The sequence below is a fragment of the Micromesistius poutassou genome (assembly GCF_964030765.1).
Source record: "Micromesistius poutassou genome assembly, chromosome: 15".
Lineage (NCBI taxonomy): Eukaryota > Metazoa > Chordata > Actinopteri > Gadiformes > Gadidae > Micromesistius > Micromesistius poutassou.
The window spans coordinates 5,370,752-5,383,251 of record NC_140285.1 but is presented as its reverse complement, the minus strand read 5'-3'; the positions used below and the strand labels follow the sequence as shown (position 1 = coordinate 5,383,251).

At 46.2% G+C, this 12,500-nt stretch overlaps 1 protein-coding gene across 3 annotated transcripts in view; it reads left to right on the top strand.

Moving 5' to 3' along the window:
* sema3b (sema domain, immunoglobulin domain (Ig), short basic domain, secreted, (semaphorin) 3B) overlaps window positions 1-11,081 on the top strand; it is a 60,051-nt gene extending 48,970 nt beyond the window's left edge. For all 3 annotated transcript variants that reach the window (XM_084479385.1, XM_084479383.1, XM_084479384.1), the window contains exons 5-18: window positions 194-313; window positions 472-565; window positions 869-988; window positions 1,374-1,516; window positions 1,924-2,038; window positions 3,252-3,321; window positions 3,740-3,884; window positions 5,754-5,973; window positions 6,678-6,769; window positions 6,918-6,959; window positions 7,111-7,268; window positions 7,761-7,816; window positions 8,812-8,951; window positions 9,080-11,081. In XM_084479385.1, coding sequence (XP_084335511.1) covers window positions 194-313; window positions 472-565; window positions 869-988; window positions 1,374-1,516; window positions 1,924-2,038; window positions 3,252-3,321; window positions 3,740-3,884; window positions 5,754-5,973; window positions 6,678-6,769; window positions 6,918-6,959; window positions 7,111-7,268; window positions 7,761-7,816; window positions 8,812-8,951; window positions 9,080-9,586 — 2,022 coding nt within the window. In that variant the 3' untranslated portion in view covers window positions 9,587-11,081. The remainder of the gene's footprint in view (window positions 1-193; window positions 314-471; window positions 566-868; window positions 989-1,373; window positions 1,517-1,923; window positions 2,039-3,251; window positions 3,322-3,739; window positions 3,885-5,753; window positions 5,974-6,677; window positions 6,770-6,917; window positions 6,960-7,110; window positions 7,269-7,760; window positions 7,817-8,811; window positions 8,952-9,079) is intronic.
* Window positions 11,082-12,500: the final 1,419 nt, after the last annotated feature.

Sequence of the window (12,500 nt, the reverse complement as noted above, 5' to 3'; positions counted from 1 at the left end):
CGAGTGAGTGTCTTAAATGGACAGATTATTAAATGAAACCCTGTCGACCTAAAACAAATGAATAATAAGCTTCTATACAAAAGGAGAAATCCAGAAGCAGACCTTATAAAATGGGCTTGGTCAGACTTCTATGAAATGGCTCAACCTGAGTTTTGATATTGTATTTAGTTGTGTGTTTGTGTGTGTCTCCCAGGTGGATTGTGTGAACTACGTGAAGATCCTGCACCACTACAACCGCACCCACCTGTTTGCCTGCGGGACGGGGGCCTTCCACCCCACCTGCGCCTTCGTGGAGGTGGGACAGAAGTTTGAGGTATGGACAGGCATAAACACACACACACACACACACACATACGCACACACGCACAAACACACATAACAAAGCTTTGGGGACACACTTCAACATAAAGGACACAGTGTCATTTTATATGCATACACACACACTCACAGTCCGCTCTGTGTGTGTCCCAGGACGGTGTGTTCAGGATCGACCCCACCAAGGTGGAGGACGGGAAAGGAAGGAGTCCCTACGACCCGCGCCACACCGCCGCCTCCGTGCTGATCGGTGAGTACCAATCAGAGTGCTCTATCGGGATTCTCTCTATCTGCTGTAGGGCCTTCACATCAGAATGCATTGTGGGATTTTTGGTTTTGCGATACTCCGCCGAGAGTTGTAGTAATGAAAAACCCTAAATCCACGTAAATATACTGTGATCTAGGCCATTGATTTTTTTGTTTGCCGTGTCTCATATGAGAAACACTGTGTTTTAAACGCAACAATGTTTTCCCATAATGACAAATCATTGTACTATTAATCAATAGACAAATATCCATCATCATAAGCCCCGCCTTCTTTCCGGTCTCCTAGGCGATGAGCTGTATGCGGGCGTGGCCACCGACCTGATGGGGCGGGACTTCACCATCTTCAGGAGTCTGGGGAAACGGCCGTCTATTCGCACAGAGCAGCATGACTCACGCTGGCTCAATGGTATGTGTGAGAGTCAGTAAGTGAGTGAGTGAGCTACGGACTTTGTGTGTGTGCATATGCGTCCATGTATGTATCTCCTATGTGGGTCTTGTGTGTGGCAGGGTAGAGTTGTCTAATTTATCATCTGTGGTTTGAAGGTATACACAAGCATACGGCTCACTTTGGTAGAAATAAAAAATCAACGATTCAAAGAGTTGACTTGTGTATTTTAGCGCTTGCTAGCGATTTGAATGCAAAGAATCCATAATATTTTTCACTCCTTGTTACATGACGTATAGGTAACCTCCTCTCCTGTGTCCTCTCTCCTGTCTCCTCTCTCCTCTCTCCTGTCTCCTGTCTCCTCTCTCCTCTCTCCTGGCTCCTCTCTCATCTCTCCTCACCACAGAGCCAAAGTTCGTGGGGTCCTTCTGGGTGCCTGAGAGCGAGAACCCGGACGATGACAAGATCTTCTTCTTCTTCCGGGAGACAGCGGTGGAGGCGCAGGGCCTGGGGAAGTCCAGCTACTCCCGCATAGGACAGCTGTGCAGGGTGAGAGGGGGTTTCTACACACGTTAGACTCATACCTAGAGTATCTGCTCTCCCCATCTGTCTGACTCCCAGAGCCACGCCGGGTTGTTTCAAAGCTTGCGTAGGCGAGTGGCTTTGGAGGCATGAAGGGAGAGGTGGAATTTTATCGGTTGGACACTTTCAAAATCTAGCTTACTCTGCCTGGTGTCTCCAGTTTGCCTACCCTAGCTTTAAGAAAATCCAATTGCTTTGATTGTTCTTAGCCTGTTGATGTGTCAGCGACGCTTTGAATGCATACTGTTTGCAATAACGTTTAATTAGCTCATGTTGTATTCATTTGAACGTATTCGCTTGTGAATGATACAACGATGGCAATGCTTCGTGGTCCACTTCAACGTATTTCATGTATTCATGTAATTTGTTCCCAGAACGACATGGGCGGCCAGCGCAGTCTGGTGAACAAGTGGACCACCTTCCTGAAGACCCGGCTTATTTGCTCTGTCCCCGGAGCCGACGGCAGTGACACCTACTTTGATGAGCTGCGTAAGTTCTGCTCCTTAATTACATTACAGAGGAGAGGGGAGGAGAGGGCGAGGACAGGGAAAGAGAGGGGAGGAGAGGAGGAGGGGAGGAGAGGGGGAGGAGATGAGAGGAGAGGGAGAGGAGAGGAGAGAAGGAGGGGAGGAGAGGTGAAGGAGAAAGAGAGAAGGGGAGGGGAGGACATTAGAGAATAATAAAATGTACAATGTACCAGGTTATACTAGAACATTTATAGAAATGACACAAACTATTTTCATCAAGATTTTGTATCTTTCTATTGGTACATTAAAAAATGATAACGATTATTAAATTAATTTTTTGGAACATTAGTCTTACATTGTGGAAGATAACATAAGAGACATTCATTCCCAAATGGAGGGGCCCCAAAATGTCTTCCTGCCTGTTTAAGTTATGTCCCGTAACAGATCTCCTAATAAGGCCAGCAGGGAGCATATCTACACTGATATTAAGTGATGGAACGTCTCCAGCCGCTACATATGTTGACCTTAGCGTGGGAATGCATCTCCCTCTTTCTGTGGTGAGAAAAACTATATTTTTCCACAGTCAGAGAAACCTTCTGTAAGTATTTATGTTGGTGTGATTTTCCATCTCAGAGAGTAAGAGGATACACCAAAGTCTGAGATATCCAGTCTTCCTACGATAGCAGCGTAATGCATTCATCACTCAAATTGAGTGAAAGATATATAAAGCGATATATCTTGGTGTTAAGTGATGAAAGCAGTCTAAAGTCCGGTAGATCTATCAATGATTTATCCATGATTAAACAAACAAATACACAGGGGGTTGGAATTGTGTCTTATTCAAAGTACTTGTTATAATGACTAGTAGTTTTATTGCTAGGAGTTAGCAATAAAACCACATTGATAGAATGGTAGCCATAATCACCTGTTCTCTAGCAATATGTTCATGAATCATTTTTATCCTGTGCCAGGTCTACCTCCTAGTCCATTTCCATCAGTATGTTCCAATTAAGTTTAATCCGTCTAATTACATTAACTTGAGTTGAGGCTATTACGCTGTCGGCTACACTGCATGTAGTCCTGTAGGTCAGTCTGCTGTGACCTCCTGGTTATCAGAGAAAGGCTTCTCTATGGCGACCGGAGACATGGCCCCGGGGATGTGTTTATCTTGCTGCCGACCTTTGACCCCAAGAGTTGTCACCTCTGACCTCTGTGCATGTGTGTGTGTGTTCCAGGTGATGTGTTTCTGTTGCAGACGCGAGACAGGAAGAATCCTTTGGTCTACACAGTCTTCTCTACTTCCAGGTCAGAGAGAGGGTGGGATGGGGGGGGGGGAAAGGGGGCGTCTGAAAGTTTTCTTTGTTCCATTTCATTATCTTGTCCTTTGTTTGCTTGTACAGACATGCACAAGTGAGACAACAAAAGTAGAGAGAAGCTGATGATTAATTAGCTTCAATGATGATGATGATGGTTGGTTTTTTTGCTGGAGTGTTGTGAACAAATGTGTGTGTGTGTGTGTGTGTGTGTGTGTGTGTGTGTGTGTGTGTGTGTGTGTGTGTGCGTGTGCGTGTGTGTGTGTGTGAAAGAGAGAGACAGAGTGAGGGAGGTAGATGCAGGGATGAGGGGGCCAAAGTCCGGTTGACTCTGTGATCATGATTTGAGTGAAAGGGAATGTAAAATGTAATATTGAGCCGCCCCCATCTCTCTCTCTCTCTGCCAGCAGCAGTGTATTCAAAGGCTCGGCGGTGTGTATCTACACCATGAACGACATCCGCAGGGCTTTCCTGGGCCCCTTTGCTCACAAAGAGGGGCCTAACTACCAGTGGGTCCCGTTCCAGGGCAAGGTCCCCTACCCACGCCCCGGCATGGTATGTTACCATGCTTTCATGTGCCGGGACAGGGGGACAATGATGGAATATAGCAGAGGACATTGTATTGGTTCAGCTGAGCGACGTTGACGCAGCAAAATAAACAAATTTGAGTTATTGTTGCCGAAATCAATCCAAATTAACATCATAATAATTTTGGTCATTTTTTTTGTATTGTGAAAAACGATATAGCCTATATATTAATTATTTTTAAAATCTCAAAATGCTGAATCGTTCTTGGGACGTGGCATATGCTGCAGTATTAATTGATCAAATCTGAGATATGTTTCTATACATAACCCTTGTAACCCTTTGCTCCTACGCCATAGAGCTGCAGTGCTCTTGCGTGGCGTCATTTCAGTCCAATCCTCCAGACAATCCCTCCCAATCCCTGTAATGTTTGGTCTCAGGGTATTTGGAAGCACATGCTCGCAACGTCAGCAAGATTTGGGTTTTAGACTTGGTTTCCTTCTCGCCCTGGCAGAGGGAGCCCTGGTGTTATCCCTTAAAGCAGTCCAACCACAGTAAACCCAGAAACCACCGCCTGATCATAGGGCTAAAGAGCAGCAGTAGTAGCTAACAGTGTGAATGCCACACTTTGCCAGGCTTGTCCAAGTTTAATGATACTAATGGAGTCCAAATTCCAAATCCTGCCAAAGGTTTGGAGGGTTTGTAGTGTAATTTTGGGGGCAAAACAAAATGAAAACTGACTTTAGGAGTCATTCAGAGGGACACGTTAACTAACATTGTTGACTTACAAAGAACTGAAACATATTTAACTAACAAATAACTGGAAGGTTAACTAGCTGTTAACCAGTTGTATCATCCCCAGACATGAAATAGCTAAACAAGTAAATCTCCCACTTGCAACATTTGGCCCAACACAGTAGTAGCATTACAGTATACTGTATATCTGGCCAATAGAAATGGATTATGTGGGATTTCGGAAATACTTTGAACGGCTATTCAGCTGTGCTAATCGTATTACAAATATAATATGGTGGGTGCCCTCATTCCTGAAGTAACAGTGCAGCCTAATGCGGCACTTACCTATGTGTTACTTACAATCGTTTAAGTGGTCCTTTCTTATTACACTTTAAGTCAAAGCCACACACATATACACACACACACACACACACACACACACATGCACGTGCATACTCATATTCACATACACACACACACACACACACAAATACACACATGCATACAGATACCTACACGCGCACACACACACACACACACACACACACACACACACACACACACACACATTCTTATAGGGTCATCTGGGGACCTTTCACCGTCTTCAGATTTCAAGTCCTCAGATGTTCAAACAAAGGAACTTGGGGATGAAACAGGAAATAGACACACCTTAAGGAGGGATCCAAAAACAGGGATTATCCTCTGCTGAATTGCAGGGTTTTTTGCTTAAGAAGCTGAGTGGGCAGACATCGGTGAGCAAATGAAAACCAGCATTACCCAAGAGTGTAGTATAATGTGTAGTATAATTGGGTTGCTGAGCAGTGCAACCGATCTCGTCAGCCACCGCTGCGAAGAGTAGAACAGTCACAAGCCGTCCACAATGGCTCTGTTCAGTTACCTTGAGCCTTTTTACAGCGCATTCAAATAAATTCAGAGGTAAAGGAAAATAACGAGGCAAAAGGTATGACTCTTGAAAAGAAAATAATAACATGGCAGCTAGGATGGAAAAGGTCAACAATTATTCAAAGGAGTGAATAGTCTGCAGCATAACGGCGTCTCCACCATCCAAGTTTCCAAAGACCTTCGCATTCATAAGCTCCCTTAATGAACTCCCCTCCTCCCCCCCCCCACCCCCCCCCCCCCCCTCTCCTCAACCCCCAACAGTGTCCCAGCAAGACGTTCGGCAGCTTCGACTCCACTAAGGGTTTCCCTGACGACGTGATCCAGTTTGCGCGGCACCACCCGCTCATGTTCAACCCGGTGTACCCGCTGAACCGCCGGCCCGTCTTCCTCAGGACCAACGTGGAGTACAGCTTCACCCAGGTCGCCGTGGACCGGGTCAACGCCGCCGACGGCCAGTATGACGTCATGTTCATCGGCACGGGTACGCACAGCGCAGCACGCCGGCGCGGCGAACGCTGCTCCCGTGTCACACTGTTTAGAATAGAATAGAATAGACTTTAGATCAGTAGATCCACACAACGAAATTTGCTTATGCTGCCTCTAAAACAATGTTCACATAAACACTCACACAATGAATAGTATAAAATACAGAATCAAATACAGTAAAAAAGACACACTTTAAGAAACATTGTCAAGGCAACTTTGAGTCCCATGTGTTTAGAGTCCTTTTAAAGTGCAACTGTGCAAGCTAGGGGGGGTGGGGAGGGAGTGGTAGGGCATGGCTGTTCAGTTCTGTAATGGCCCGCGGGATAAAGCTGTTTATTTATCGTAGTGTGAGGAACCCGCTGTGTGCAGGATTTCTGAAATTTAATGTGTCAGGGATGTTGAAATATGTTTTGAAGATGTCTCCTTAATACATGAGTTGATGATGAGTTGTACGGGTGTCGCACGCTAGATTGTTTGGTCTGGTTGTCACCATGGTGACCAGTGTTTGAAAGTCTTAGGACGACAAGCAGTGGTGTCCCAAAATATCACCCCTAGTGGTGGGTTTTAACACAACACTGTTTGAGGGTGGTACTAATAAGCAATAGATAAGGGTGTAGTCGTGTAAGCATCAAACTGAACTGTATATCGATCATAAAAAATGTAAACCAATCGACCAATCATCTTCTGTCCTATTTGCAGACAAAGGGACGGTTCTGAAGGTAATCAGTGTTCCCAAGGAGCGCTGGAACAACATGGAGGACCTGCTTCTGGAGGAGCTGGAGGTCTTCAAGGTACAGCCGCTGGACACCACTGTTCTGATATCCCGGGATATTACCACATTATATGACCCAGAGTACTGTACACTCCGCCACTTTGCCCTGTCTGTGTATAACACCGACACATCATAACAATAACCGTTTGGTTTTCTTCCCCTCGCAGGACGCCTCATCCATCATCAACATGCAGATCTCCTCCAAACGCGTACGTCTATAATTCAATATCTCAATCAACACCTCGTTGTCCATTGAATCAATCAATGCAGGAGATCTAACTGTAATCCCATGAATACTTCAAATCTGACCGGCATCCCTCCCGTGTTGTCTTATGACCGCTGGCTCTGTTTGTCCAACAGCAACAGCTGTACGTGGGCTCGGACACGGGCATTGCCCAGGTGCCCCTCCACCGCTGCAGCGTGTACGGGAAGGCGTGCGCAGAGTGCTGCCTGGCCCGGGACCCCTACTGCGCCTGGGACGGAACCTCCTGCACGCGCTACCTGCCCAACACCAAGAGGTTAGGGTCTTGTGTGTGTGCGCACGCACGTGTGTGTGTGTGCTGCGTTGTGTCCTATCCTGAGATATCTGTTCTTCATACTGTAACAGAGTTATGCTCCAGTCACATCCCCAGAGATTTATGCTCATCACTCGAATGGAGTGAAAGATATATAAACAGATATATCTTCAATGTGATGAATACAGTTGAACACATTCCATGCATCTAATTGAGGTGGATTGAGGAAAGGTTATATATATTTAATCCAATGATGATCCGTATTTTTATGCAATTCAGAAAATAAGTATTAAATATTCTGTTTATTAATAACAGAGGCTCGCCTAAGCTCACCAAATTAGAACTTTGTTTAATGAGATCAGAGATGTGAAATGACTCAGAAGAAGAGATACAGCACAGGGGTCTGTTCTCCGAACCCAGTACGACCCTGCCGACTCTCTCTAGTCAGTGATGAAGTGATGTCAAAAGATGATAAACCATGTTTGTTTCTTTCAGGCGTTTCCGTCGGCAGGACGTGAGGAACGGAGACCCCAACACTCTGTGTTCTGGAGGTAAGAGCTGCTGTTTAATGCCCTAAACCCTGGACCTCAGAGACCCTGGACCCCTAGTACCCCCGGTCACCTCTGACCACCCCGGCCCACAATAGCAGCTTTCTTTGCCTAATGGTTGCTCGGGCACAGAACCGCAAGAAGCTAATCACTCGATTGGGAATGAATTGGTGACTTATCGGATTATAGCCTGTGGCGTCTGAGCAAGCCTATGTGAACTGGTGAAGGTCACAGAAATGATTGAGTGAGGAGTGAGGAGACTGAGAGAAAAACGTTGGGGTCAACCAATGCTATCGTGTGGTATTGCTTTTTTTTGTTGCAAAAAGGTCTGTGGTAATAACAATAAAGTGCATTAAATATAAACATTAACCAAATGCCGTCCTCTTAGAAAACACAGGGCACAGTGGCCTGTCTGCACATTCATCATAGTTTGAGCGAGTATAATAATGCTATTATTTCTCACTAATGTCCATGGTGGAGATTCATGGCACAGAATGTACGGAACCTCATTATTGCAGAACTTCATCAATGACGGACTGTGTCTCAGACCAGCCGCGCCCTCTTCCTAGGGTCATGTGAGGTCGCACACAGAGAGCCAATGGCTTCTTGTGTCTTGTTTGACGCTAGCCGTGGAAGCATGTTGAACTCCGACTCGCTGTAACTGAATACGACTTACTCTACCCAAACTATGAATGAATATAAATGAACCTACACCAGCTGAACTCCATTCTGAATCTGATGGACCAGTGTTTAGCAGCAGTCTCTAATGACGGTAGCCCAGAGGTCAAAATTGAAAGAAAAGGTTACTAGTTGAAGTTAAGGTGGGAAATAGCCCATTCACAATGGTTACATCACCAATGCCACATTGACACAAAAAATGATTCAAAGTTTACCCTAATTTAGCCTTAAATCTTGTTCTATTCTATTCAGATCTACTCTCCATATGTGATACATGAGTGTTTCATGAGACAGGTGTGTTTTTTCGCTGCCCCCTGCAGACCACCACAAGCATCGCGTGATCGAGCGGAAACTGTATGGAGTGGAGAGCAGCAGCACATTCCTGGAGTGTATTCCCAAATCCCTGCAGGCCAGAGTCACCTGGACCTTCCAGAAGAACCCCCAGCAGACTCGGGAAGAGGTGAGGAGAGATGGGAGGGGGCTGGGACGAGGCTTTGTGAAACATAGCTTGACCGTCCTGCTGAGATGTCTCTCAATGTGTTTATCATCATGTTTTTGTGTTTGAATTTATTTTTCCTGTTTCCTCAGGTGCGTCTGGACGACCGGGTCCTTCAGACGGACAGGGGTCTTCTGATTCGCCGGGTCTTGAAGAGAGACGTTGGCGTCTACCAATGCCACGCCATGGAGCACGGCTTCACTCAAACCCTGCTGGGCATCACACTAGAAGTGGTCCCCTCCAGCTCCTCCTCCACCTCCATCTCCAACCTGCCCTCCGACTCCCCCGTCCGATTGGAGCCGCGCAGCGGGGGCGGGCCCTCGTCCACCAATCAAAAGCTGTGGTACCGGGACTTCATGCAGCTGGTGGACCACCCCAACCTGAGCACCGTTGACCAGATATGCGAGCAAGTTTGGGCGCGCAAGGCGGCCAGCGACCTATCGGAGAAGGCCGCGGCCAAACAAGTCCCGCCCGTTGCCCCGGTCAACAGGCCGCCCAACAAGAAGTGGAAACACCTCCAGGATATCAGAAAGGGGAGGAACCGTCGAACCCACGACGGGAAGCAGAACCCGCGGGCCCCGCGCAGCGCCGGGGAATAACCGGGAGGGAGAGACGGTGCATGACGGAGGGAGAGAGAGAGAGAGAGAGAGAACGACTACGGTTTAGCAGGAGAAAGATAGAAACAAAAAACTAAAAGTTAGAAGGACATGGAAAGAGACCAAAAACATCATGAATGGGTCGAAATACACCTGCACATGCACAACACACACACACACACACACACACATACATGCACAAACACCAAACACACATTGGCACGCATATCTACACGCACATACATACAAAGACCGTCTTGTGTATATTTACCTATGGATGTCCCCTAACTATATGGTACCCTCCCCTCTGCCCCGCCCATCCACCAACTCCTCTACCAGACAAACTCTCGCACCTCTGACAAATTATGCATGCATCCCCCCCCCCACGCACACACACATTGCCCCTGGTTCTGCATGTGGCTCGCTCGGTGAATATGACTCAGTAAGCTGTAAAACATGGGAGGACACCCATCCTCCTCCACCCTTTTTCTAGGGACACATTTTGTTACAGACACTCGCTCACCCCCCCCCCACCCTCTCGCTCTCATTGGTCGTCCTCGCTGTTGGAGGCGAGGCGGGCCGGTCGCTTTGCGGTGGAGAACGTTCCTCCGGAGTCGGTGACGCCTTTTCTTTGTTTAATCGACCAGAGGTCGCACTGTGCGCCTGGACCAAATCTAACACAGGGTGGGGGAAACTTTCTCTCGCTCCGTCTTCTTTTTCCTCTGACCCACTACTGCATCCTGCGGAAAATATGACCCCCCCCCCCCCCCCAAAAACACTCCCATGGACACACTGTGCTAAGCCGCAGGGTGGGGTCTGTTGGAACCACAGTGGAAAGGGGCCGGCACACGGTGGAGCCGCCAGGTACTAGCGGCGGCGGTTCTGGACTATGAAACGAGCGAGCACTCCAAACACGAAAACACTCCAAATGGGATGTACTGGAAAAAGATTGGATCGGAGATTTGCAGATTGTCGCCAGCTCACGCACACATACGAAAATAGATGCACACAATGTGGCAAATGAGCATCTTGTGCAGACCCTGCCGCAAGTTGCGTTTCTTCATGCAACGGATATTCTAGTGAAATGAAACCAAAACAACAGAACGGCTTTTCCGTTTTTCCACTCGGTACTAATGAGGGCTGGTCCTGCTCTTTCCGTCTACATCGCGAGAGAAGCAGTCGAAGAAGAAAGTCATTCGGAAAAGTCAATCGGAATTGCACGAGTCAGAACAGACATTTTCAAATGGCCATAACATTTTGATAGCACGCCAACAAAAACACAAAGAAATCACTTCTAGTCCTATCACACCAATAAACTAATGCATATTAATTTCACCAAATCTTTCTGGTAAAAAAAAAACCATAAGCAGGAGCCAATAAGTGTGTATTTACAAAAAAGACACGCGTTCTTACTAGAAGTCTTAAAAGTCTTGTAATCGGCGACCCTCAGCCCTATGATATAGCTCCCATCCCAACATTTGAGGAGGACATGAGACTCCTTCCAAGCGTTAGCAAGACAAGGAGCAGGAGGAGGAGGAGAGGAGTGTGAGGACAGATGAAGGGGGGGGGGGGGGGGGGGGGTGATGATGGCTTGACGGGACCCTTCTCTTCTCTGCGAATCCTAGAACATTTCCTTCTTAGTATGACAACCCATGTTTATGGGCCAATGGTATATATTAGCATGATATTTATGAGTGAAACTATTATTTGTATTTTCAACTGTACTTCTACTTTTTTCCACTGTCGTTGCGTATGTTTGTTTTTTGTGATCTATGAATATATATATGCAAAAATGTTATACAATTAGATGACTGTGACTCTAACACAGGGACATAAACACCGGAAACTAATTTGCCATACGGTACTAATAGACAAGTGAACTGCATTGTTCACCAGCCGGTACTAAAGTGCACAGAAAGCTGTTCCTTGTTGCCACTAACACTTTTTTTCTCACCGTTTTGCTGCAATATACATCTGTGTACTCTTCACACATGTAACAACACTTCTATCTTCTTTTTTTTTTACAGCATTTAAGTCATTATGTAGTCGAGGACTGTAATCTTTTGCTGCTCAAGTCTTCCGATTGGAAAATGATGACAATAACGACCTTCTAGTCTCTGTCTAAAGTCATATATATTTGTTGTCTGTAGCTGGTGGTAGTTTTTCTGACCAGATGAGTGACAGAGAAAACCCGTTTGTTGGTCCCCATGTGATAAATGGGTTGTGTATACCGCCCCCTAGTGTCCATTGTGTGCGCATACGCTCCTTGTGAGTATCCATCCGTGGTACATTTACATTGTATAGTCTTTGGGTATGAACGAGGACAGCTGGCTTTGTAAGATAAAACCTTGCTTTTACATTTCACATTTTAAAAAGTCAATATTTTTTATGGAAAGAGGCCTAGTTTGTATGGCTCACACACACACACACACACGCACACACACACACACACACACACACACACACACACACACACACACACACACACACACACACACACACACACACACACACACACACACACACAGTGAGCTCAACCATATAGGCTACGTTTAACAACGTTAGCGACCTACAGCCAATGCAATACATATGCCTTACAAAACAGTTGAACACGTTCATAATACTTCGATTTCTAATAACTTGTAAAGAGAACATAACCGTGAGGTAAAGTTTTTTTGCGTTCCTGCAGAGCTGTACAAAGTGGGCCCTCGAGACTTAGATGTATGGAATCATTGTTGTTGTTATTTATATCCCTTCTATATACAATATGTAATTAACTCATTAAACTGAATTTTGAAGCTTGGTTGCGGTTTGTTTAAAGGGACACTCAACAAGTTGACATCGCATCCAGAGAACATAAGAAAAATATCAAAAATATCTATAACTGACACTGGCAACATCAAAGTCAATGCAGTGC